Source organism: Cavia porcellus, unplaced genomic scaffold, assembly GCF_034190915.1.
Source record: "Cavia porcellus strain 051 isolate PalLab524CR breed Dunkin Hartley unplaced genomic scaffold, mCavPor4.1 scaffold_13, whole genome shotgun sequence".
NCBI lineage: Eukaryota > Metazoa > Chordata > Mammalia > Rodentia > Caviidae > Cavia > Cavia porcellus.
Genome location: NW_026947496.1, coordinates 31,429,377 through 31,456,765, shown reverse-complemented (window position 1 = coordinate 31,456,765; position 27,389 = coordinate 31,429,377). Strand labels below are relative to the sequence as shown.

General features: G+C 39.5%; 1 protein-coding gene across 1 annotated transcript in view; it reads right to left on the bottom strand.

Moving 5' to 3' along the window:
* The window catches only part of Cog2 (component of oligomeric golgi complex 2), a 46,650-nt gene that overhangs the window by 12,641 nt on the left and 6,620 nt on the right, over positions 1-27,389 (bottom strand). The window contains exons 2-10 of the mRNA XM_003473489.5: positions 20,526-20,687; positions 19,432-19,497; positions 16,827-16,907; positions 15,728-15,831; positions 12,026-12,134; positions 11,334-11,513; positions 9,396-9,520; positions 6,305-6,431; positions 2,551-2,690 (exon numbers count right to left, since the gene is read on the bottom strand). Coding sequence (XP_003473537.2) covers positions 2,551-2,690; positions 6,305-6,431; positions 9,396-9,520; positions 11,334-11,513; positions 12,026-12,134; positions 15,728-15,831; positions 16,827-16,907; positions 19,432-19,497; positions 20,526-20,687 — 1,094 coding nt within the window. The remainder of the gene's footprint in view (positions 1-2,550; positions 2,691-6,304; positions 6,432-9,395; positions 9,521-11,333; positions 11,514-12,025; positions 12,135-15,727; positions 15,832-16,826; positions 16,908-19,431; positions 19,498-20,525; positions 20,688-27,389) is intronic.

The window sequence follows — 27,389 nt, the reverse complement described above, 5'->3', positions numbered from 1 at the left end:
CATGCATCCTATCTCCTAACTATGTGACTCTCTCAACTTTGAATCCTTGTATCAGCACTCTTTTGTCAATGGTTAGGTTCCTTACTAACAGTAAATTCTGACTTATGTTTTAAGGTCACTTATCTAAGGGAGTTTTGATGGTAAAATATCAAAAACATGTGTTTTTAAAAGGCAGTTTGCAACTGAAGAGTGAAGGAGTAACCACTTTGGACAACACAGCTCAGGACATGAGGTTTATGCCAATGCTAGAGCCGCTGGTCTCTGCAGTTGCCCCATCTAATCTGTGTAAGAAAGGGGACCAGCTTGCTGTCCAGTAAGGCCCAGAGAAGGGCAGTCTTTGCAAGCTGCAGGTTAGAGCACAGGAAGAACACATGATGAGAAACACAGAAGCATAAAGCTAGGAAGAACGAGAGAGGTGGGGATTCTACACACAAGGATCAGAAGAGAGGGGTTGCTCTGGGGTGGAGCTCACAACCACCACCAGAGTTTGACCTCCAGTCCCACAGGCACCTTTTCCAAATGCACAAAATTTAGCAAGTGAGCCCTATAGAGAGGCCTGTGGCTTGCTTGTTACTATTGGTAACAGCGAAGGACTGGGGGGAACCTATGTAGCCCAAATTGGGGTATATTTATATAAGTATGACATAGTCTGAGGACTGGAACACAGCACCAAAGCTGACAGTGCGATGTCAAGATATGGCAGGGAAGCAGGTATATGATTCAGAATTAGGCAAACACATGGGCGCCAAGTTATGCGAATATTTATAATTCTAAAAAAAAAAGCACAAGAAACAAAGGCAGGAGGGCCTTCGTATCTGTGCGTCTCATAGTGGCATGCCTATCTATGGGCATGTGTGAGGACGCAGGGACGAAGAACGTCCTCTTTGTGTGCTGTAGCTGTGCCTCCCTGGCCAGAAGTCCCTCACATAACAAAGATCACATTTCTTGGAAAGTAGCAAAAGGAGAGGTGAAACCTCAGGGAACTGTGAAGAGCTGGGCTGTGAATTCTTGGTGCACGCCAAAACTGCCCTACTCTCAAAGGGATCTAAGTAATAGAGCAAACCCCAGATAGACATGTCTGAATTTCTGCTCTGCGTATTCCTCCATGAACATCACAGGGCTATAGAAAATAGCCCGTGTAAATATAAAATAACAACAATTGCAACAACACGATGGGTATTACCTTCCCCTCTGTTCCGAGGCTCCAGAGATAGCCAGGCACATGTCCGCCGCCACGTGAGTGTTTAGGGGTGGGGAGGAGGAGGAGCCCTGCTGTGCTCAGCACATGCTGAGTGCCACTGGGACAGCACAGACATGTGGATGTTTTGAAGAACACTCTAGAAACACAACAAACTAACCCTTAGTGCTCAGTGCTTATTTGTCTGCAATTTCAAGGTTGCCACCAGATGACCACAGTTTGAGGCTGTTTTGGTCACATGTGCATTTCCTCCCTTTCTCTATCTCCAACATGTCCATGGGAGCCACTGCTGTGCACACACATATTCTCTGGGACAGTGCACAACAGTGGAGAGTGGTGGGCAGAGGCTGCCTTTTCCCTAAGGATGACCAGGGTGTGGGCAAATCAGATCCAGGAGGTTACACTGGATCTGAGGCTGTAACGTTATTCTAGCTCATGAAAATGTCAAAATGCCAGCACCCTGTTCTTAGGTCCATTTTAAATGACCCTGAAGTAGAGTGACAGAGCCACTCTGACTCCTAGCTATGTTTGCAGATCTTCAGTCATGCTCACAATAAACAATCCAACATCCGGGAAAAATCAATAGAAAAGTTATACAAAGTCCTATTTGAATTTATTTTTACATGGAAAAACTCACTTTATAAAACACACTTCACAGCTCAAACATTATTTTCAAGTTTTTCATGGATTTTAAATAAAGCAGTTTACAAAGAAAAGCTAGCTAATCCCTTTGAATACTTAAGGCAAATCTGGTGAAATAAAAAGGTTTCCCTGGGCACTGGTCAACTGTCAGCATTTGTTTTAGGTCTGATTAACAGCTAGAAGGGTTGACAGGGTCAGCTGGGGCATATGGGCCTCTGGATGCACCCAGGAATTGACCAGGCAACTGAGCTTGAGGTCACAAGGCTGAGGGTCCGGAAGAAAGACAGCACTGCTTTTCAGACCACAGAACAAGCATAACAACGGCTACCAGGCTCCTGACAAGCTGACAGGTGGAGCAAAGCTGAGCTCTCCTGTTCCGTGAGGGAGCAAACACTGTGGCTCAGAGACTGTAACAGCCATGGAATTGTCTGAGGCAGAGGTGAGGTGGGGAAAGGAAAGAATGAGCTGCTATCAAACTTTGCCACCAATGGGGATACACTGGATGGGAAGGAAGCTAGGCCTGGAGTTGGGCTTACTCCAAGTACAAAGCTCTTTCCTATGATCTGACAAGACATCATTTCATCAGCTCAGCACCCTGCTACTTCTTGTATCAATGTCTCCTAAAGAATGTGATGGCCCCAGAGAAGCCATCCTTCTGCACAGCACTTAGACTCTGTTTAGGAGGTAGGAGTAGTGAGCAAAGGACTGACCTTATTTGGAAATAAACAGGCAAGTTCCACTTATTATTGAAGCTATGATAGGCAGGATGTGCTCTTAGTCTTTTCACACTGGCCTGGGACCCACACTGTCGTTCAAATCTTCTTACAAAATCCATACTTATGGTATATTTCTAAAACAAGAACAAACAGTGAAATTTTCATTACTGGTAAGCTAACAAAGAACACGCTTTGAAACTGTAATCAAGATGAGTCAACATGCAGAAGCACAGTTCTAGAGCTGACAAGGACCTTGGAGAAATTTCCATCTAACATCCCCATTTAGGGATGAGGTAATGGCCAGCATGACTGGTGACAGGCTTACAGTCTTACATAGCAAAGCCTGTCCAAAATGCAGATGCATTATTCTAATTTCAGTGCTAGTTAAACAATGGTACTCATATTCCAGAGCACCCAACTCCATTCACCAGAATCAGAACAGATAGGGGGTTAAGGGCTATAATTCACTGCTTCTCCAGAAACAGAAAAAAAAAATTTTTTTTTGAGGGTCTTGCTAGGTAGTTCAGGCTGGCCTTGAACTCACTATGTAGCCCAGGCTGGATTCAAACACATGGAGATCCTCTTGCTTCAGCCTTCTGAGTGCTGGGATTATAGCCATGTGCCACCAGGCCTGGTTAAGAAAACTTTTTAAAGGAAACAAAGAAAGAGAGTATTATAAAATGGATATTTTATAGATGAGAAAGAATGAAAACTGTCAGGCCAACTGACTAATACCATCAAAACCCCAAAACTACTACTTGAATCATCATTTCCCTTTCTGTGAAGGTCAGGCAGAAGCTGCCCCAAAGAAAAACCAAGCAATAGAGGAAGCAGACCACCAGCCATTGGTAGCTGGCTGCACAATCATCCAGTGGATTCTCTATTCTTCTAGCCCCAGGATCTACTGAAGTCACTGCTGGACTTTCAATGTATTTCTCAGATGGTGTGGGCAAGCTCAGTCCCAGGCCACCACATCATGACCCTGAATATAATCAAAACCACAAGTTTTAAAATTGTGGCAACTAGAGTTGGGCAATGTTCCTCATGACCCCAAGGGTGGCATAGGTGTGTGGACTGAGATGTAGAAAGGCCCACGTTTGGGATAAACCTCCATCTCTGCATATGTGGATGCTAAAGGAGTACAAGACCACTTCCCTCTGCACAGGAATGTGTTGTGTTAAGGCACAAAGCTGAAAGTTTGTCTTTAAAGGAAGTGAAGGAGGTTTACAGAAAGTATACCCACAAACAATGAATACTGACTGAGAATTGTGAAGTCACAGCTCTATAAGAAAGGTTCTAAGTGGAAACATCTGCTGAGCGAACAGTCAATGTTATCCTTTGTGAAGCATAGCAAACCATGAAGCTCCCTCAGCAGTTCAGCCATAACAGCATTTTACCCTATGCATTGTATCCAATTTAAGAAGTCCTACTTTTAAAGTCACAGAAGTTGTTACACCATTTATCAAAACAACACAAGTCATCCTGTTATTTAATATGCTGTAACATGGGACAATCAGAGAACAGATAAGGGTATTTCTAGGACCAAAAAGCTCCAAATTGTTGTCTAAACTCTTCTGAAATTTACTTAGCTCCAAACTCTGCATGTTTACGTTGCGCTTCTTTATGCATTTAAAATTAAGAAGCAAATTAAGCAAGCTGACTATAAAAAGAAGCGAACAGAACTGGAATTGACAACTGTGATAACTGGAAACTGGATGCACAAGTAAAAGAGATCAGATGCAACTGAAGGAGACATCAGTGTGCTGGAGACAAGTCCCACATATCACCCAGATGCAGCAGGTGCACAGGCTGAGGAAAGGGAAATCAAGGGTTCCAGGAGCAGGTGCTACAGGAGTGAGAAAGAAGCACAACTGAATAGATAGCTCATGGTCAAAAATGCTCCAAAACAGATGAAAGACTGCTCATGGACAAAAAAGCTCAAGTGAGGAAATCCAACATATTTTAAGTATAAATAAAAAGTTTACAGAAGACAACACACAGCAGAACTTAGCATACCAGAGTCACACGGAAGATCTTAAAAGCAGATAGAGACAAAAGGCATTAACAACGAGGAACAACAGATTAACAGTTGATTTCAAAGGTCCAGATACAAGGTTACCCATGTTGAGTCCAGCAAAACCACTCTTCAAACAAAAGCCTTTTAACAGACAAACTTAAGAAAATGATACGAGACCACAAAACAAACAGTACACACAACACAAAGGACAAACCCCAGGGAAAACTCACTACTTGGACTATGTAGACAGATTTAACACCTAGCCCAGAAGGAATAACACCTGAGAGTGAGCCTGAACAGCTGCACATATTGTGGGAAGCCACAGTGAGCACTGCCCAGGATAAGGCTGAAAAACTCCATGTAATTAGACTTCTGTTAAGTGTTTCCACTTAAGTAGCATTCTGTCAACCTTCCACTTAAGATACACAGAAATAAAAAAAAGTCTTGATATACAAATTAGTAGAAGGAAAAACAAAGAATAAAGGAGAAAACTCCCTAGAAGTCTAAAATGTGGCTAGAAATATAGCTCAGTAGGACAAGCACTTGCCTGAAAACACAAGGTCCTGAGTTCAATTTCCAGTACCCAAAAAATGAATAAATAAAATGCAAAGAAGGCTCAATGGAATGAAGAAGGGAGGCAGGAAAAGAGTGAAGTAACATGGGCACAAAATAAGTACCCTAAACCGGGCGTGGTGGCTCACGTATATAATCCCAGCACTCGGGAGGCTGAGGCAGGAGGATTGTTGGGAGTTCAAGACCATCCTAGGCTACAAAGTGAACTCAAGGCCAGCCTGAACTGCACAGTGAGACCCTGTCTCAAAAGGACAAAAAAAAAAAAAGTACCCCAAATACAAAATAAGCCCCAATACACCAGTAATTACAGAAATTTAGATTTCATGAACCACCTAATTTAAAGGCAAAGATTGCCTTATTAGGTTAAAAAAAATCCACAACCCAAACTCCAGGAAGACAGAGATCAGAAGGCTAAGAGACAAGGGAAGCGGGTGGGTGTGGTTCAGGTATTGGCTCCACGCTCAGTCACATCCTGGGCACAGTTTAGAGACCACACAGAAGAGCGTTGAATATGCTTTTGAAATCTCAGCTATGGAAGCTTTTCAATCATGACATGCCTATAATCCCAGCACTTTGGGAGGCTAAAGCAAGGGGATCAAAGGTAAAGTCTAAGCAATTAGCAACTTAGCAAGATCACGTCTCAAAAAATTTTAAAAAGGGCTGGGGATGTAGCAGAGAGCCTAGGTCCAATCTCCAGTTCCCAAAACCACCTCCAAATCCAAGCCTTTCTAGTTTTTGAAACTATAAATGACATCTATAATAACACATTTAAATATCCAATCAATATTGTTTTCCTTCAAAATTATATAGTAAAGATGTATAAACTTAATTTTTCATGGAAAACAAATGCACAGATAGTGACTTCATAGATTCTTAGGCCTTTTAAAATAAAGTTAAGTTAGAAAATAATGTACTAGCTATCTAGCCACAACTGTTGTCTAGACTGAATAGTTAATTTATAGTGAAAGGGAAATATTCTTATTCCTGAAAGTGTCACAGATCACAACATGGATAAAATAATACATGTTTTTTTTTCACTTAGCAACTCAAATTTTTGTTTTTAATAAAGCACAGAGCCAAGACTGAATAGAAGAGAACATGACTTCCCCAAAGTCTTGGGTTAATAACTTCACAAACCAAGAAGATGGCAAGTTTTACCTGGTGAAACACATCGGGGTCCCCAGGATTGAAGAGCGAGGGGAGTTTCTCCTCTAGTCCTTTTGCTATTTCTGGCCAGACAGAGTTCACCAAGAAATCATACCCAGGAACAGTGGTGCCCTTTTCACTTTAAGACAACAGAAAAATCTTGGTCAAGTTCACCGTAATCTAATTACAAAGAAGAAATTTCCAGTGTTGCTTCTACTGCTATAGTACTAAAAAGCGCTCAGCCTAAAACTTATTCCAACTTTTTAAAAAACCAGATATGTCAACTAGCTTGTTTTTATACTTGAAGTACTACTGCACTCCTGGATCTAGTGTCATTTTAAAACTGACACATCTCATGAGCCCAACTACCACACCAGTGTCAAGTATAAGGCAAAGTCACTGCTCTCCATTTATAAAAGTTGCTGCCCAAATGCTCTTTACGACAGGAGAAGCAAGCACTGTGTTCAAGTTCGACACTGCTAGAGGTCTGCAAATGATGCAAACTTTCTATTACTAAAGTTTCATGTTTATTATCCCTTCTTGAAGAATATTTTCAGTTCTAACATCCTACATGACTTTCATACAAAGCTTAATCAAAAACTGAGATTAATATATTTGTGTGTACATGTTTTGTTTTGCCATTTTTAAAAAATGGATGCTGGATTTCTTTTTTTCTGAGTCAAGGTTTCATTAAATAGTTCAGGCTGGCTTTGAACTACGTAGCGGAGGCTGGCCTTGAACTCTGGTAATCCTGCCTGCCTCAGCCTCCTGAGTGTGCCACCATGCTTGATAGCATGTGGATTTCTAATTTAAAACTAATTCAAAAACTGAGACAAAAGCATGCACTTCAGAGTCAGCAAACCTGAGTCCATATGGCAGGTCTTGGACACACCATATCACCCTTCCCATGGTTGTTTTCTTCTAAAAATGGACATGGCAATAGCACCAATTTCAAAGGGTCATCACAAGAGTTAGTGTTTGTAAGGCATTTAGGACACATAGTAGGGATTAGTAATGTTTACACAAAGCCTCCTGGGCCTGCCATGTCTGATTACTATGTATTGTATAATACAACTTTACAGATCCTTAGGACTTTTAAAATAAAGCAAGTTAGAAAATAATGTATCTATATAGTCACATTTGTATCTAGTCAAAATATGTTCAATTTTCAGATAAGTTTCTTTAAAGTTGGTAAGCAATTCATTCTTAATCTTATTTTAGCAGACCTGGGAATTGTACAGCTAAGTTATCATAACACACTGGGACTTAAAATTCCAGTAGGTGCTAAAATACCTCCCCCGCAACCCCAAGGGTTTTACAACTTTCCTGCTAAGCAGAAGGTATCTAAGACAGGTCTCCACAAGTAGCTTCCAATGATCTTATTAGAGCTTTACCTAACCAATGAGGAAAACTACAAAGGGGGAAGATGCCTGCTCTCCTGATGGACCCAACATAATGGGTATCATCAGACTGTCCATAGCAGGTGATATAACGCATCTAGAGAAGAATGAAACTGAAGACTTACACATATAACAGTACAATCAACATTAAATGATGAATCTCTGCATTCACAAAGTAAATGTCTAATTAAAGATCTCTCCCCAAATGGAAGACTTGCAAGACTAACCGGTGACACTCTAGCTGATGAGGAGTGCAAGCCTCTAGATCCTGAATGTTTGTGGAGGACAATGTGTGTAAAAGGACAAGAAAGGCCAAAGGAAACACTAAGTCCTATGAGTGGGGATGGCATGGACACATAAAACCCATGCAGCACTGTGACGAGCTAGGATACAACCAATCCAGGGATGACTTAAGAGTCTCAAGTGTCTGAGGCCTCTGCATGAATTCTGCCACACTGAGAACTGAGGACAAAAACTAAAGCTTTGAAACGTGACATATGAGGACCAAGGCTAGCTTTGTCAATCCAATTGCAGAACACTTTACAGCTGAGGCTTCTTTAATTTTATTTTGCAAGTTCTATTCCCAAATCCAAATCCAACTAGATCTTCAGGATTACCAAGTTAAAGAGGCAAAATAAGGCAACATCTGCAAAGACACAGGAACACAAAGAGGGTACTTCAAAATTCAAGCAGAATATTAATCATTCTACAGACTATATTTTCTAAAGAAATTGACTTGCTTTATGAATATAAGGACTTTATTTACCTTATCACTGAAAATTTCTGAACTTTCTCATTTTGCAAGCACTACTGGGCAGCTGCTGTCTTCAAGAAATGGGTCACAGGGTAAGGAAGAACAGGTAAGGGAGGAGGGTACTTCTATTAGATGAAGTTCTGTCCATGGCAGAAGCAAAGGCTGCGTATTTTGGACACAATTAATGATGAACCTCAGGATAAAACAGTCTCTTTAAGAAGTAATGGCTCACCTGTGTCTTCATGTGGAGTAACAGCTCCATAGGGAGACAATGAAAACAGCAAGGGCAAGGACAAGGGCAAGAACATGGAAGCAGGTCAGGAGGGCAACTTCTGCAGCAGAGTTTTTGGTGAAGAGATGCCAGAGCCCAGATCAGGAAGAGCCTTCTCTGCTCTGCCCAAGAGCGTGGTGCTCCTCATGATTCAGGAAAAAGGCACAGTCTAAGGACCTCAGAACTTCTGAGATAGACAGGGAGTAGAAACAGGAGACCAACTGGGAGATCCTGCTTTTCTAGACAAGAGATGACAAATAGACTGGGACTACTGCAATGGTTAAAGTAATGGCATATTTAGGAAAGCATGGGAAATTGAGAAAACTAACTTGAGAGAAGAAATATAAGATGACCTCATACTGAGTACAGTTTGTTTAGTTAAACTGAACTGGCACTGGAAGGAATGTAACTGTGACTGGACGGTGGATTCATTAAGAAGCACAGAGAAGGGACAAGGACAGGCTCTGCATTTAAAGATACAGCCTTAGTCTCAGGCTCTTCAGTGGGACAAACTAGTGGCCTCTGCCTCACAGCACCAGAGGGGAACACGGAGAGCTGAGGCTCACTGGGGACCTGCCCACGTGAGCCAGTCACACAAACAGATGTGCACTAGCAGTGGGCAGTGCAGAGCTAAAAGGAGTTGCTGAAAGGGTTTAAGGCAGAGCCCCTAGGTGTTACCTCGAGACAGCACCTCCTGTGACTTCCCGGAGAAGGCAGCAGTGGTGGGGAACAAAGTCCAGGAGCTTGTTATACATGATCTGAAGGCCGTTGGGGTGGGACTCAACAAAGTGCTCCACAATCACCTAAGAAAAGGAGTATCACTTTTAAAAGAAGCATTTAAAAGAGAAGTATAAATAATACACTAGAGATAAGAAAAGATACACTAGAAATATACTTCAGCTGGGCATGGTGGTACACACTTTAAATCACACACACTTGGAGGCTGAGGCAGGAGGGTAGCAAGTTTGAGACCAGTCTAGGCAACCAAGTGAGACCCTATTTCAAAATAAAAACTAGGAAAAATTTTTAAAAGGTTAGGGAAAATGCTTAATGTGAAAGCTCTGGGTTCAATCCCCAGGACAAAACAAAAAATGTTCTCATGACCACTGTCGTCCTCAATTGGAAGACAGCAAAATAAAAATTAAGTCACATTTAAAATTAGTTCCTAAGTTTGGCTGCACAGTTTTGACAGTCGGGGAGATGCAAGCAAGCTAAGACATTCACCAGGGCTGATAAACTCATATTCACCTGCTTCCAGATGATCCTGAATGGAAACACTACCTTTTTAAAAATGACTTACGTTGGAGGACAGGGTTCCCTACCACATCCCTCATGGCTCTGACCCACATGGCTACTTTCCCAGACTAGGGTAGACAAAAATTAAAGAAAACATATTTATTTTTTTAGTTTTTGGTCCTAAGGTTGGAAGTCAAAAGATGATATACAACAGGGTAAATATACAAGTTCGAGTAAAATGGATTTATGATTTACTTAATATGCCACAAACTTCTAATATTTAACGTATCACATTCAGTTCAATGAGGGAAAAGGGCATAAACAGTAACTAAAATATTTTTACTTACTGATAAATAATTCAAACAATTTCTTTTTTCCCCCCTCCCCTAAAATAGCTGTGGAACATAGTAAGCCACTAACATAGGAAACTGAAGGTCATATTAGTAATCCTAGTAAATCCAGACTTAATCCCCAAATTTCATCTTTATTTTGGAGATTCAATTTCCTCCTTTAAAAAATTAAAGATTTTCACTTTGAAGTCATAGGAGTTTCTCTGTACAGTTCTTACTGCACAAAGTGATAGGGCCGGAAAAATGACTCCCAACACCAAGGACATGCCTTATGGCTTCTACTAGTCAGAATATGCTGCTTCTGCACATCAGAACTTTTGCTGTGTACATGAAGCTTCATGCAGTGTAACCTGCTCTCTGGCTGTGTCTGGCAAAGCATTGACTCCTATAATTTACCTGTGTTCAAATGGGAGACGGGCACTGGGAAGTCACCCTCTATTTTGCTATTAAAACCTTTCATCGGGGCTGGGGATTTAGCTCAGCGACATAAGCACCTGCCTTGCAAGCAGACAGCCGTGAGTTCAATCCCCGGTACCGATAAAACAAAACAAAACAAAACCTTTCATCTCTGAATACCATCCCCTCTAACAACGCCCCTGAATACCGTCCTGGTCTAACAGAATCTTCCATCAATACTAAGACACTGGGTCCAATGTTACCATTTCCTGAAGGTCTATGGGTATTCACTGAAGTTTCCATCACACACCTTCCACACCCACAGCTCTGTGCCACCTCATGTGAGGCAGCATTATCGTGTACTTCCTTGGCTTACTCCACCCACAAGACAGTAGTTACAAAATCTGCACAAATCACTAAATATGGTTTGGACACACACATTATTGGGCAAAACTCCTGTCCTGAAGCGAAGACCATATCTGAGTTGCACATTATAGCACACCAACTGTGCCCATGGACCCTTGTTCTTGCAGCTGGCCCTGGATTAATTAGGACCCCCCAGTAAAGCCTCAGGCATACCTCTCACCCCAACCCAGCACAGACTGCAATCAAAGCAGCCAGCCAGCACACATACCTCATCTACGTAGGGCTTCACCAGCACCTGGCCCACCAAGGCCTCAGCGTCCCTCGTCTTGTCGATGGTGGCGTAAGTGCGCAGGCAGTGCCGCACAATGTCCACACTGGAGGTCTGGAGGCCTTCTAGCAGGAGGCCCTCCAGGGATTGCTGCAGCATGGCTGTGATGCCAGCTATGCGCTGTGGGAACAAATGGCAAGCAGCTTCTGAAACCACTGGTGCCTCACCCCCCACTGGCAGTAGGTCACAGTCACATTTCTTGGGGCAAGGAGTCTCCCCACACCCAAAATCTCTATAAACAGATCTCTCGTTCATCATAGCAGAATTTAGACAAATTATGCAATGAGAAAAAGCAAATCATTCTGAAGCTACAGAGGAAATCTTTTTGATAAATATTACAGATTCCAGGCCTATTCAATGCCTTTGGAAAAATGAAATCTGATCATACTATATGGCAAATTATATAAAATTCAGGGATAAATGTTGTTCTACAATATAGACCAGTTACTGAGTCCACATATGTATAATGTGTGACAATTTGGAAGCAGGGGCCCAGAAAACAAAACTAAAAATTCCAATTTAGCTTCAAAACCCTGTAGATTCACAACTAGTAGAGGTATGTTGTTAGACTAAACCAAAATTATTTCTTGAGTTCCCCAACAGTACACAGGAAAGTTCCAGACAGCACTCACGGGCCGAACTGTGTCTAAGAGAGGCATGCCCTTGCTCTGCACCGCATGGAACTGCAGCTGGTTGAACTCTGTGGCAATTCTCTCCAGCACCTGTCCAGTCAGGAGGGGGCTGCATGGAATGACAATTACAGAATTCAGTTTGGCAGGTAGTCATTTCTTAGACAGCAAGTGCATGGTTCACACTCACTGTGTCCAACTTCCCCAGAGTGTGCTTTTCCATGGCTACCTTGTCACAAAGTCAAGGTCAGTTTTCTGTGCCACAAGCCCACCACGTTCCAGGAGTGGTGGGTAGCCTGCAGGTGCTGCCGGGCTAAAGCTATAGGCCCAGCTGAAGCAGGGCTGTCTGCACAGAAGGCTGGCGACACACTGGATTCCCACCTTGCTCTTAACACCCCTTGTAGCTCCTTCACCCTCCATCTACTCACCTGAGTCCTTTTCTACTTCTCTACCCAATCATTGTCCCTTCTAAAATATAGCTAAACCTTGGCATTTGTATTACCTGGTTCTAGCAGGACTACAAAGTACCAAAAATGATGAGTATCAAGCAATTTTGGCTGAAAAGGGTTGCAAATCATGAGACAATGGATGCTGACATGTTCTGGTTTGCATATCAAGTACCAAACAAGAACCAGAACACAATTTTTACATAAAAATGAGTCGCATGCTATTTTTTTTCTTTACAAGTTTTACAGCAGTTGAGTACCAAAGTCTGATTTATTTCAAAAATCTGTAAAATTTCAGTCATGTCACCTCAATAAGTAAGACTGATCCTACAAGAGCAATAAATAAAATCTCTCGGAAGGGGCTTAAATTTATTATTTTGGTACCAGGAATTGAACTCTAGACCTTGTGTCAGGTAGGCACTGTGCTGCTGAGCTACAGCAGTGGCCCAGAATAGGCTTAAATTTGAACAGTAATAGTTTACTTCAAAATTATGTCATAGTCTAAATGCTTGGAGTGAGTTCTATAAAGAAGACATTCACTGTGTATCTGCCACCAAGTAGAACAAATGCACTTTCCCCTAAAACACATTATGAAGCATAACCACGCTCAAGTGGAAGTGAAGCAGCAAAGGAAAGAAGTGTCAAAGCATCTCCAGGAGACAAGTCCACAAGTAAGGAAATGTCCACAGCAAAAAAGGACAGGAGATGCCATAAGGAAACGCCAGTGCCTGCACAGTCTGTGTTTAGTTCAGAGGGACAGGAGAGCAGCTGCTCAGCACGGCTCTGGAATGTTGTTCTCTTCTAAAGAGCCTGGGGTGGCTTTATTATTCATAATGTTTATTTCTTGATCTAACAGATAGGTGTGTACTCTGCACTAACACGTTTTGGTTACTATCTTTATCATCAAACTTGCCTATCTAAGTAAAAAAAAAAACCCTGAAGGCAATGAAGACCAAGGAAGGGCACACAGCATGCAACGTTGAAGACAGTTATTCCAAAGGAATAGCACAGACAAAGTAGCCACTCCTCATGGTGCATGACGTTTGACCTTCTCTCAGGTACCTGCCAGCTCTAGGCTCTGGATGTAATAAGCAAGATTTAGCCCCTAACATCAGATTTCACAGTCTGATGGGAAAAGTCAATTGCATGGGGACGATTCCTAGTAGACCTAGACTCTGGATGAACAGCATCAAGACAACTACCCATGGGAGAGGGCTCAGCGAGGACTTCTCAGAGGAGGTAGGCCTACAGTTAAGTTTTATACAAGATTACTTCTGTAATGTTTTGTGTCCATATTCTGCTAAGAACTGAATTAAGTAGGATAGACTTAATGAAAGCAGCTGGAATCAACAGCATCTAGCAAAGAAGGCTGAAGTTTGCAAAACCTACAGTGTCTCAAAACTTGCTTTTATCCCTACTTAGCATACTATCTTGAACAACCACTTTTCCATATCTTAAGCATGGATTTAGAATTACACAGGCCTAGAGGAGGTGAATGCGAAAGGAAGGTAACTACCTATAACTGACAGTGCACCAATGCACCAGTTAGCAACATTCATAGCAGCAAAGGAGCCACTCTGGTGAAGGATGCAGGAGAAATGGTGAAGAGTGGCAGCTGGAGAGTTCAACATTTAAACACTGAATGACTCTGAGCAGAGGCGAGATGTGATCAGGCAAAATTGCAAGACCCTCTGCAGCTGCAAGGAGGGCACTGAGATGAGGGTCAGCGAGAAGCCATGCCTGAGAAGGGAAACAAAGAGGAAGAGACAGACATCTCCCAACCTGAGTGGCAATCCCATAGCAAATGCTCAGGATCTTCCCAGTGAGAGGATGGAACCATTGGAGAAAGTGACCCCCCAAGACCACCAGCCTGAGATCAGGGACAATGCAGGCACTACTCCTTGAGGCAAAGAATAGAGTGGAGTGAGACATTTTTGCCAGTGGCAAAAGACAGGTGACCATCCAAAGAAATACATGGTCCTGTAAGAAAGTAGGACACTAGTGGTCAGACTGACTCACATGTGAGGCTACAGACTTGTGTAGAAAGAAGGGTTAGCATCCCAGGGCAGTCAGGACTATAAAGTTGGACATGGATGCCCAAAGATGCTGGTAAGGAATGGAGCACTGACAGCAGCACCTGAGGTGGCATTCAAGAGAGACCTAGGAAAAAAAGGAACACAGGAGGAACTGGCAAGACTAGAAGGGGATCAGGGGGCTGAGTAAGGACTCTGTGAAGAGTATAACAGAGGCACAGTAATTAAGACCAACCTGGACTCCACTGGCCTCCAGTAAAGAGATGGACGATGACTAAAAAGTACAGGGCCTAAAGAGGTAAAACTATGAAGATGGAGGGCTGAAGAAACAAAGACAGCAGGAACTAATGACTCACAGACATATCCTACTCACGAGAGGAAGCAGAGCCTAGCAAGAGAGGGTTATCTCCTATGAACTTTTGCTTCTTAATCTACAGAGATACATGTGATACAGCATCTCTAAGGTGCCATGAAATTTAAAATTTCAGGCACTAGCTAGCAGTGCCAAGAAAGAAAGAAGTCCATCCCTGCATGGGGAAGGTCCTAAAATGTAGTCTGACACCACAGCAGCAAAGTCAGGCACAGAAAACAGCAATAACTTGGCTCAGGTCACCTAGTGAGCTTGCTGTATTAACCAGGGTCCCTCCACTCCCCCAAGGGGCTCTGCTCATGTCTATAAAACCTAGGCCACTCATTCCTGAACCTCCCACCTACCTGGCTAATTTTAGTCACAGTAGGATAGAAATAAAGCAATTATAGTCTAACAAAAGAAACGGTCATTGTTTTTTAGTTTGCAAGCTTTTCCCCTGCTGTTAATAATTTTTGACTAAACAGAACTATACTATTTTTTAGTGATACAACGTTAGTGCATTGTGGCGCTCCAGACGTATCAATGATAGATAATACATGGGACCTATGAAAAAGCCTGAGGATAATGCCATTTCCACACCTTACAGATCAAGAAGACTCTGCTGATCCACAGGCAAGGCCATTCAAAATTAAAAATCTTTCACAGAAATTGCATTGCCTCTCACTCCTGGAGAGGGCTGGAAGGGAACTATGGCCAAAAAACAAATGGTCTCTGTAACAGTATGCAGCAAGTATCACTTCATGCAGAACATTTCTCTTGAGTTACTTTTAAAAACACTAAGCAAAGTCTGGATTTTTTCTTTTCTAACAAAAAAACTTTTTAGTCTAGGTGTGAGATATTTTGTGAAAATACTTACTTGTTGGCTTCTAGTGCAGATGTTTCTTTAGAACTTTGAGAGTTTAAGATCTTTTCAATTTTCTCAACTGATCGGATAACTTGAATAAGCCTCAACACACACATCTATAAATGAAAGTTAAGCCAAAAAATGTTATCATAGTGTTTAATTCAAATAACCTTACTCAAACAGAAATACAAACCCCAAAAGTCAACACAGAATACTTAAAGTACTTTACATTTTTATTTTATCTACATCATATTAAATCTCAAGAACATAATTCCTATTTTGATTTCTAGAACAAGCGTATTGCAATATTCTATCACAAGTTTATAATTAAAACAACACACATTATTCCTTTCTTATTCTGCATTCTTTTTTTTTTACTTCCCTCATTATAATGAGCCTTTCTTCTGGTTCTACATTATTTGTTTAAGACTGCTTTTTTATATTTTAACTTTAAATTTTCAAATGTACTTATATCCTCCAAATTACACAAACACAATACAACTATACACAGTGTCAATTCAGGAAGACACTACACAAGGCAAATACTATCAAAGAATCTAAGGAATATTATAACAAAAAGATACAGAGTTATTCCCTAAATGGTCACTAGGCATCGCTATGAAACAAGTCATTCTTCCAGAAACGGGACACTCAAAAAAGCAAGTAATCCCCTTGCTCTCATGATTGTCACGGTCTTTTCTGAAATACATTATATGCCGAATCTTTGGAGGACAGCTAAGAAGAGATCTACAGGAAAACCAATCAGAAGGTCTCCAAACAGGTTTCTCTTCCTTGAGGTTTAAAAAATGTATGGTAAACAATAAATTTAGAAAGCACTAAGCAGTACACAGACTAGAACGAAGATCCTTTTTCCTTTTAAACAATTAATTATTTTTCCTCACCTCTCTTATTCTCAGGACTTTAATTAGCCTAGGAGTACAATGAGCTGGAAAGTGCCCTTACCATGCCAGCCCTGCTGAGCTATGGATAAGGACATCATGCTCATTTCCACAAAGGTCCCAGGAAGGGGAAGACCACATGCCTAGTGTGCTGGTGGCTACAAGGTGCCCAGAACAAGTCAAAGCTTTAGAGGGAGGATACCACAGTATACCTTTTTCTTCCTAATGTCCTCTTGCTTAGACATTTGTTCATCTACTGCCCGAATTCCTTCACTGACAGATGATCTAAGACTCTTTAAAAGAATAAAGAAAATTGACTTAAAAATTATTTTGCAACATCATGAAATTTACACATTTAATTCAATTCTGCAAGATTACAGATATTGGCAAAATTATAAAGTATCAGACATAACTGCTCTGGTGTTAATTTTCAGAGGCAGGCTAACATGCGAAGCTAAGACCACTGCCAAAAAAAAGTGTTTCTACAAGGATATACTCGGTATTTAAAGAGTGGAAACCTGAATCAATGCATAGGGTACAAAGTAGATCCTGAAAGCCTGTGAATGCTGACAAAGGCAGACAGGAGAGCCTTAGCAGATGAAAGGAACAGTAGACAAATTTAAGTATGGTAAGGTACATACCCACTGTGGGGTACTACAGGTTTTCATTTGGAAAGAAGGAGAAATTAAGAAGGAAGGCTGACTTAGGAGGGCTTTGCCCAGATAAGATCTTTGGACTAATTTTACACATTTTAAACATGCTAGATTATGATAAAAATGTTGTTTTTGGAAATTTAGCAGTCAAGTAGAGAACAGGATGTCAAGGTAAAGGGAGGAAAACATGTCCAGAAGTTGATGAAATAAGCCAAGCATGGATAATCAGGAATCCAGGCCAAAATGATGGTAACAGGACATGTGGAAAAAACTAGACAAATCACAAAAATTCCACAGAAAAGTGAATTCACTCAACAAAATATCAGCTATTGTGCAAGCCAGTAGGGGCATAGTGAAGATCAGACAGCAAATCTTACAACCCTTAGTGATTTCAGAATCTCATATGAATTCAGGAGTTGAGGGTCAAAAAAGAAGAGAATATCTGTGGCTAACATCACAAGTGATGAGGTGGTTTTATAGACAGCTGTGAGAAAAGGGAGTGTGCATAGGTTGGCAGGCAGGAGGGAAAGCTGCAGACAGAGCAGAAGTCAGAAGAGTGATTCTCTTCGTGGAGAGTTCACAGAAGCCTGTGAGACTAAAAACTATGGCTCAGGAAATATCCAACCCTCAAGGCTGAACAGAGGCAAGTGAAATCCAGCAGTGGACTACAAAAAATAATCTTTTCCATCCCAAACAAAACTCCTTTGATGAGCTTTTAAAAAATCAGACAAGACAGAGAAATTCAGAACTGCTTGCTAGAAAACATGCTTCAGGACCCTCCACATGAATCCTTTCTGACCTCCCTCTTGTGGGTCACACACACACTGTGCTGTCTACACATCAGGTACTGTGTGGTGACCAAGGCTATCCAAGTTGTGCATGACCTGGTTGTGACACATGTGGTCATGATAGGGTAGTATATTCAAGCATGTGACACCTCAACAGTGTCAGAACACCTGGAAGTCAGAGCCCCGACACAGAGTGGGGGTGAATGGCTGAGCAGGACAGAGTACCATAATCCTCTACTGTGTGGGATGCCAAAATTTCCCCTTTAATGCTCCTTCCGAAGGAGTCCTTGTCCACAAGGGCTTAGAGATGGGGAATCTGATTCCCACAGCTGACATACTCTCAGAGAAATGCTGAAATACCATGTTTATTACATGTTATATTAATTTGATATTATCCTTTGGTTACATTAGCATTTAAATAGCTTCTGTAGACTGGTCTAGTAACCTAATCACACAAAAAATGTCTTTTAGAAAAATATATGTGAAATTATAAATGTTTAACACATTCTTGCTGGCTTGAATCATTGGTGGGACATGCACGATTGTCCCATTGGGTGGTATGAATGGATCTAATCATTTTCATCACTCTTTTTACTAATAAAATTAATAAAGTCTATAAAGGGACTGAATTTAATCAGTTGCTTAAATCTGAGTAATTACTTTCTTAATATAAATATCAATACCATTCATATAAATTTAAAAGCTTTTAAAATAACCAACAAATTTCATTAAAGTAAGTTTATTTATATTGATGAATAGTTTACCACTAATTAATTCTCTGAATTTTAACACAGAAATTTCACAAGTACCCTGCTGCTGGTGTATATAATGTGCATTTACAACTGTTGTACCACAAATTAGTTATATTACAATTACTTTTACCATTTTAATGTTTTCCTTAAGGAACTGTAATAATATGACATCTGATCTGCTAAATGAATGCCTTTCTTTGCTTTATTATAATCAAAGATTCCCTAGGAAGTGGTATAAGCCACCTGATGGGACAGTGAATTGAAATTAGAGCTGCAATGAGTGTGTCAGAATATAATCTGCTCATAAACTCCTGATTACTAATAAGCTAAATTTTCAAATAGCCTCCTCACTCAATGTTTTAAAGACTTCATCTCTAACAGTCTATCATCTTAATTCAAACATGTTTTTTAGGCTGCGTCATATGCTGCAACCTAAAATAAAGAATCAGTTAGTTACAAACGTAGCACCATTTATTTACAATTTTTAAAAGGCTGAATCCTGTAGTCACTGACCACTCAAAAACAATAAACAATAAACTGACAGACTTAAAGGAATTCTTCTAGGAGACAAACAAGCATATCATGCTTTATGGTGGCCAGTTTAATATTATCTGGGGTACTTACCAGAACTTCTTCTCGTAATTGTCCTAGGGGCACAGAAAGCTGGTTTAGGGCTTTGTCCATGCCAACCTAAATGCAAAAATCAAGCAAGTATAAATACATCACAATCAAAAGTGATGGTGAGGATCTATGTCATGATTAAGGTGGTACTAGACTGTTCATCAAAAGTACTGTTGATAGACTTAAAAAAAAACTGTTGAAACACATGGAAACCATAAAAATAAGAAAAGTTAAAACAAATGAAAGCTTCCTTTTGCCTTTGGCTGAAATTGTTTAATGACCAAAAATTTTAACTAGAGGTAAATACTTAAGTCTCTAATTTATGAAACTTTACTGGTTGACAGGAAACAGCTGATGAATGAACTCTCATCTAAATTCCATAGCCCTTGAGAAAAACTAATTAAACAGAATGGATATAAACTTGTCTGGGCTTCTAATCCTACTGAAACATTTATCTTAGTTACCAGAAGTGTATTTCCCCAAAAGCAAATATGGCTAATTCTCGCAGAGATGACTACTTTCTGTACTTCTTTAGATGAATACATTGAAAAGCAAAATAAAATGCAAACAAGACTAAAAGGCAAACTTTGGCAAGTGATAAAATTCAAAGATTTCTAAACTGCTTTTACAAACAATTTTCATGCTCATTATCAATTATGCTTACAGTTTATAAAACTAAGCCTCTGGGAGACAAATCCTGATAACTGTCTCCTCAATTCAGCTCTGGCTAGCATATATATCAGAAAGCAAATTAAACACTTCCCTGAGAACAACTCACATTTACAAGTTAGCATAAGCAGTGAGCCTTGCTAGTACATACTCAAAGTGGCCAACAAAGACAATCACTCTGCTACCACCTTTACTCTTTGGTAATACTTGGTTCTTACTCAAAAATAAGCAGTCTTCCTAAAAAATGACACATCGTACATGAGCAAGAATTAACAACAAAAATGTACATCAGAAAATTTAGTTCTACTAATAAGGCTGGTGATCACTTCTGGAGGATATGGCAACTCCAAGGTTTCTAAAATTCTGAACTTTGAAGAATCAGTGTGCATATGAGTGTGGTGATGGGCAGAGCTGGGGGTCAAGCTCACCAGGTTGGTGGAGAGGTTGACAAAGTCCGCATAGTCCTTGTTGATGAGTTCAACCATGGCTGTCTTTAGCAGCTTATAATATAGCTCCAGGTCATTTCTCAGATCTTCCAGCTGTACCCGCTTCCGGCAGTCTGACACAAAATGATCCACATCAAAATTTTCCTGAAGAGTTAACAGAGAAAGGATAAACTATTGCACTGACATCACAGGTACACATAAAGAAAAGAAGCAAGAAAGAGAAAACAGGCACCTGCAGTTTGTCATACAGCCACACTGCACACACTGTGGATGAAGGCCTCCTGGTTACATGTGGTAACAAGGTGCTCACCGCTCCCTGCAGGCACCAAGTCCTCTGGGGCCCCCTTCTACAGTGAATGTAGTTTTCAAAATGACACATTTCTGGCAGGCCCTTGTCAAAACAGGAACAGTTCCCTTCCTTTAATTTTACAAGTACTATGTTTAACAAAAACTTTCAAGTAACAAAGATTTATATAAAAGATGGAAGTAAAAATACCCACACTTCCATGCTTTTTAGATAAGCACTATTAATATGTAGTTTTCACTATTTAGCACTGGGTTTCAGTTCCTTGCAGACCTTTTTCTGCACACATGTACACACACACTGACACGTGCGTGCACAAACACGTATACAATCTAATATGCCACTGTATAAAGTGCTTCTTTCCAGATAAAACAACTTGACTGTCTCTTCATGAACATATACACTGTGTTATCACCATACACAGATGCTGAGTGAGCCACCACAGAGATTTTCAGAGGCCAGTTTAATCGATTTCCACACGAGTCTCATAGATTCTGCTCTCTGCTTCCCTTTACGGCACTCTACGGTGCCCACTTAGAGCTAGCAGCTTATTGTTTACTTCACCTCAACTCTGACTCCTATTAGGTAAGCCTTTTGGTGATCAAGCGTCAGATAAGATGGCTACCAAACTTAAGGTCACCTGAACATATTATGATTACATTTCACTAAACATTGTATTGCCCAAGAAAAATAGAAGTGAAAAAAGTTTTTAGGCACACTAAGAAGGTGTTTTGAAAAGACCTGAAAACGTCTGTTGAGTTGGACATGAGGGAAGGGAGCGGGAGGATCATACAAATCCAGGAGACTCCAGAGTCAGGTTCTCAATCAACATAGAGAAAGAAAATGAAAATGTAATCAGCAGATCAATTTTTCAAGTACAACTTGGCTCCATTATCAGTAAGGAATAAACATACAATACATATTTTAAAATAAACTACTGAGGTCTATATGCAACATCTCTTCAGATACTTGCTGCAATTATATCCGATATGAGGACTTTTTACCAAATCATGATTTCATAACCACCTGTGGAAAGACCATTTGCAGTTTTATCTGCAGCCAGACTGGCCTGGAGGCTCTGTTCCCAGAGGCTCCTAGATGACCCCACACATTTACCTGCCATTATGTGGTACTATAAAAGGGACTTGCCCTGCAAACCCAGACTAGGTATAGCCAGGAATGACTCGGCAAGACCACTTTATCTGCCTCTGCTAAACACTGTTTCAAATTTAGTCCATGAACTTCATGCAGTAGGTAACCCAGATCCAGTGAACAAATGCTACTGGCTAAAATTAGCCCTCAACTTGACACATTTATTCTGAGATTTAAAATGTTGTACAGCCTATGAACCAAGTTACTTAGAGCATCTTTGAATTCTTCATCCAGCAGCTTTTGCTGTGACAACTTCAAACATGCTTATAATAGACACTTACTTCATTTGACATAAATATTTCTACTTTATATTTAGACTTTAACATTTAAACATAATCTAAAACCCATAATTTATGGTCAAATGATTTTTGAAAAGGATGACAAATCTATTTGATGAGAAAAGAAACAATGAGGGAAAGAGAATGGAACTGGACACCAATATCCCATCATACACAAAAACTTTAACTCAAAATGGATCTAAAATTTAAAAAATAAAGAGCTAAAACTGTAATACCGTTAGATGAAAACAAGTGGAAATCTGCATGACCTTGGATTAGGCAATACTTTCTTAAACATGTCACTAAAAGCCCAAAGAAACAATTAATAAATTGACCTTAAATTTTTTTATGTGTCAAAACATACTGTTAAGGAAAGTGAAAAGACAACCCACAAAATGGGAGTATTTGCAAATCATGTATCTGCCAAAAGCTAATATCCAGAATATACAAACGATCTTGCAACTAAACAACAAAAAGACAACCTGATCTTGCAACTAAACAACAAAAAGACAACCTAATTTAAAAGTGAAAAAAGAATTTAAATACAGACTTCTCCAAATAAGATACAAAAATAGTCAACAAGGGGCTGGGGATTTAGCTCAGCGGCGTAAACGCCTGCCTTGGAAGCAGGCAGTCGTGGGTTCGATCCCTGGTCCTGATAAAAAATGAAAAAGACAAAAAAAAAAAAAAAAATAGTCAACAAGCATACAAATGATTCTTAACATCATTAATCATCAGAGAATTGCAAATCAAAACCACAATGAAGTGCCCTTTCACATTCATTAGAATGGCATAATTTATAAAAGAGGTTGGGGAGTGGAGAAAAACAATTGTTGAGAATATAGAAAAAGTGGAATCTTTATTGCAACTTCAAATCCAAGCTGGGTAAATTAGCAACTTTAGTGAGATCTTTTCCTAAAAGATAAAAAAGGCTGAGGCTATAGCTCAATGTGGAGATCTTAGGTTTAATCTCTAGTACTGTGAGGAAAAAAGAAAAGACACCCATGCAAACTAGAACTCTTACACATTGCTAGTGAGAATGTAAAACGGTGCAGCCACCATGGAGAAGTCTTGCAGTTTCTCAAAAATTAAAAAAGAATTACCCAGCAATTCCATTCCTAGAAATACACCTGATAAGAGCTAAAAATTGATGTTCATACAAAAACTTATACTTGACTGTTCACAGCAATGTTATTTCTAACAGTTAAAAAGGGAAAACAACCCAAATGTCTATCAATTGATAAACAAAATGTATTCTATCCATATAATGGAGTACTCTTCTGCCATAAAAAGGAATGAAGTACTATAAATGCTACAACATAGAGGTACCACAAACAAAAGCCAAAGATCACAGATCACAAGATCCCATTTATAGGAAATGTCCAAAATAAGCAAATTCACAAGGACAGAAAGCACAAGGTGCTGAGGCGAGGTTCTACAGGTTCAAAGGATTTTTTTGGAATGATGAAAATATTCTAAAATTAGAAAGTGAAGTATTTTTATTTAAGTACACGCTTATTGAAAAACATAATAAATATGCTAAGAAACCAGTGAAATGTACACATTAAAATACTGAATTTTGAGTCAGGCATGGTGGTGCACACCTGTAATCTCAGCACTTGGGAGGCTGAGGCAGGAAGATCACTGCAAATTTGAGACCAGCCTGGGTTACAAAGTGAGTTCAAGGCTAGCCTGAACCGCATAGCAAACCCCTTCCTTTCTTTTTTTTTTTTTGTATTTTTCCTTTTTATCGGTACCGGGGATCGAACTCACGACTGCCTGCTTGCAAGGTAGGCGCTTATGCCGCTGAGCTAAATCCCCAGCCCCGCAAAACCATTTCTTAAAGATAAAAATAAAATACCAGAATATTATGGTATATAATTTATATCAATTTTTAAAATCACCAAGTAAAATGTTCACATATATTGAATATTCTAACAATTATTAGAAAGTTTACAGTTGAAAAAAGAAAGTGTTGCTAGTTTTAGAAAAAGCAGATTGCAGAGCAGGGAAATGATTAAAGATAAAGAGGTGCGCTATATTATAATGAGTCAATTTTTGAAGAAGAAATAATAATCCTTAATGTCTATGTGTCTAACAACATCAGAAATGGACCAACTTAATAAGTAGAAATCCCTAAGGAAAGAGCTGGGCCCGGCAGCACTACTGGCCACCTAGATATAATGAAGTTCTGTACTTTTCCCAACAGCAGCAGGATATATGTTTTTTAAGCTCATATAGAATGTCTCCATGACATGCCATGATCTGGGCCATAAGACACACCTTAACAAGTTTTTAAAAATAAAAACCACACAAAGTGTTGTTCCAAACCAAGTAAAATTAAACTAGAAATCAGAATCAGAATATTTCTGCAATACTTCACAATACTTGAAAGAGTATCACTTCTATATCACACATGGCAACACTCTTTTGAGAAATGATTAGGGGGGCCTGGGATTTAGCTCAGCAGTATAAGTGCCTGCCTGGCAAGTGCAAGGTCTTAAATTCAATCCCCAGTACAGGGGTGGGGGTAGGGACCGAAACTAACAAAAACAGAGAAATGGTATTTTATTTTGTTTGTTTTGGTACTGGGAATCAAACTCATGACCTCGCACTTGCCAGGAAGTACCATGCCACTGAGCTATATCCTTGGCCCAAGAAATAGTACTTTCAATTAACAAAAATAAAAGTGCAATTTATATTTTGTAGGTGTGGCAAAAATGCTGAGTAGGAAAAAGTACCAAGTGCAAGTATTAAGATTAAAATCAATTATGTAAACTACCTTGGTGAACTAGAAAAACAGCAAGTTAAATCTAAAATAAGTGCAAAGAAAGAAAACAGAGTAGAGGGGCTGGGGATTTAGCTCAGCGGCATAAGCGCCTGCCTTGCAAGCAGGCAGTCATGAGTTCGATCCCCGGTACCGATAAAAAGGAAAAAGACAAAAAAAAAAAAAAAAAAAAAAAAAAAAAAAAGAAAACAGAGCAGAAATCAATGAAATTAAAAACAGGAAATCAAGGACCAGATGTGGTGGCACATCCCTATAATCCCAGCACTCAGGAGGCTGAGGCAGGAGGATTACTGCAAGGTTAAGGCCAACCTGAACTTCATAGTGAAACCACACACACACACACACACACACACACACACACCCACACCCACACAGGACATTGGATCAATCAATGAAACCAAAAGCTAAATCTTTACAAAGATCAATAAGATGATAAACTGTTAATCGGGATAACCAAAGGAGGAGAGAGAAGACATAAACCATTACTATCAAATAAAAGGTGATAATTATGGACCATGCAGTCAATAGTGAATTTAATCAAGCATTTAAAGAGGAAATTATACATATAATTATAAATTACGTAATTCTCTACAATCTTTTCCAGAAAATAGAGGTAGAGGAAACATTTCCTACCTTATTTTGTGAGGTTATTATTACTCTAATACCAAAACCAAAGATAGTATAAGCAAAACTACAAACCAATTTCTCTCATGAACACAGAGGCAAATATTCTAAAAAACCCCAACAACACAAAAAACAAAAAAACTAGCCAATCAGATCCAACAATGTAAATAAAAATAATACATTACTGCTATGTGGGGCTCATTCTCACAAATAATCAGACATATAAAGCTGGTTCAACATTAGAAAATGTATTAATATAATCCATCAACACACAACACAAAAAATATGAACATATTAATAGGTACAGAAAATGCAGTCAACAAAATCTACTGAATGCCTTAAGAAAACTAGAAATGGAGCAGTTCCTTAGCTTGGTAAAGAATATCTACAAAATTTAAAACAATAATGGAAAACTAGAAGACTCACTCCTGAAAGGGAAGGCAGGGGTCCTCCCTCTCACCACTTCTACTCAAAATTAGTAAAAGGTACATTTGACAGGGATGAAAGAAATAAAACCATGCTCAGGTTAACAAGATGGAGTAGAAAATCCCAAAGAAAATTTAAAAACTGCTAGAACTAATATGTGATAATAACAAGATTTGCAGAATGCAAGATCAATATACAAAAGCTAACTGCTTTCCTATAGACCAGCAATAAACAAGACAAATTTAAAAATTTTAAAGATAATGCCATTTGTTGCCACACATAAAATTAAATATTTAGGTATGAGTTTAAAAACTATATAGTATCTGTGGGAAGAACTAAAAAAAAAACTTCAATGAAAACATATAACATCTTTTAAAATGCAGATTTCCCATATTCATGGTCATGAAGACTCAACATTACTAAAATGTCAGTTCTTCCCAAATTGACCTTCAGAATCAATTCAATCTTAATCAAAATCCCAGGAAGTCATTTTGTGGTTATCAAGAAAATGATTTCAGGACCAGGGATTCAGGTCAGCAGCACAAATGCCTGCCTGGCAAATGTGAGGTTGTGAGTTTGAGCCTCGATACCAAAAACAAATAAATAAAATAAAATTCTTAGTTTATTTGAAAGGCAAAAAGATCCAGAATATTCAACACAATGCTAAACAAAAGCAAGTTCAGAGTACTGACACTGCCTACTTTCAACTCTTGCTATACAGATAGTGGGACTAGCAAAAGAACAAAGATCGATGTAGCAGAACAGAAAGCCAGAAACAGATGTTAGTAATAGTAGGTCTTCTTTGACAAAGAAGCAAGGCAACACAGTAGAGAAAATACAAACTCTTCAACAAATGGTATGGGAACAACCAGATACTCACATGTGAAAAATGAACACAGGCAAGGGCTTTTTAAATCTTTCTCAAACATTAACTCACAATGGAACACAGACTTAAATTTAAAACATAAATGTTCTAAAAGATAACATAAAAGAAAATACACATAAACTTGACTTTGGCAATTCTTTAGACACAACAGCAGAAGTACAACTCATGAAAGAAAATACTGATAAACTGGACTTCATCAGAATTAGCTCTACAAAAGACACTTGGGAGAAAATATTTGTGAAACACACTTCTAACAAAACAGAATACAAAATATATGATGAAATACTAAAAACAATAAGAAATCATGCAATCATTATGAAAAACAAGGGAAGTTCTTCAAAAAATTAAAACCAGAATCACCATATGTTCCAGCAATCCTGCTATGGGT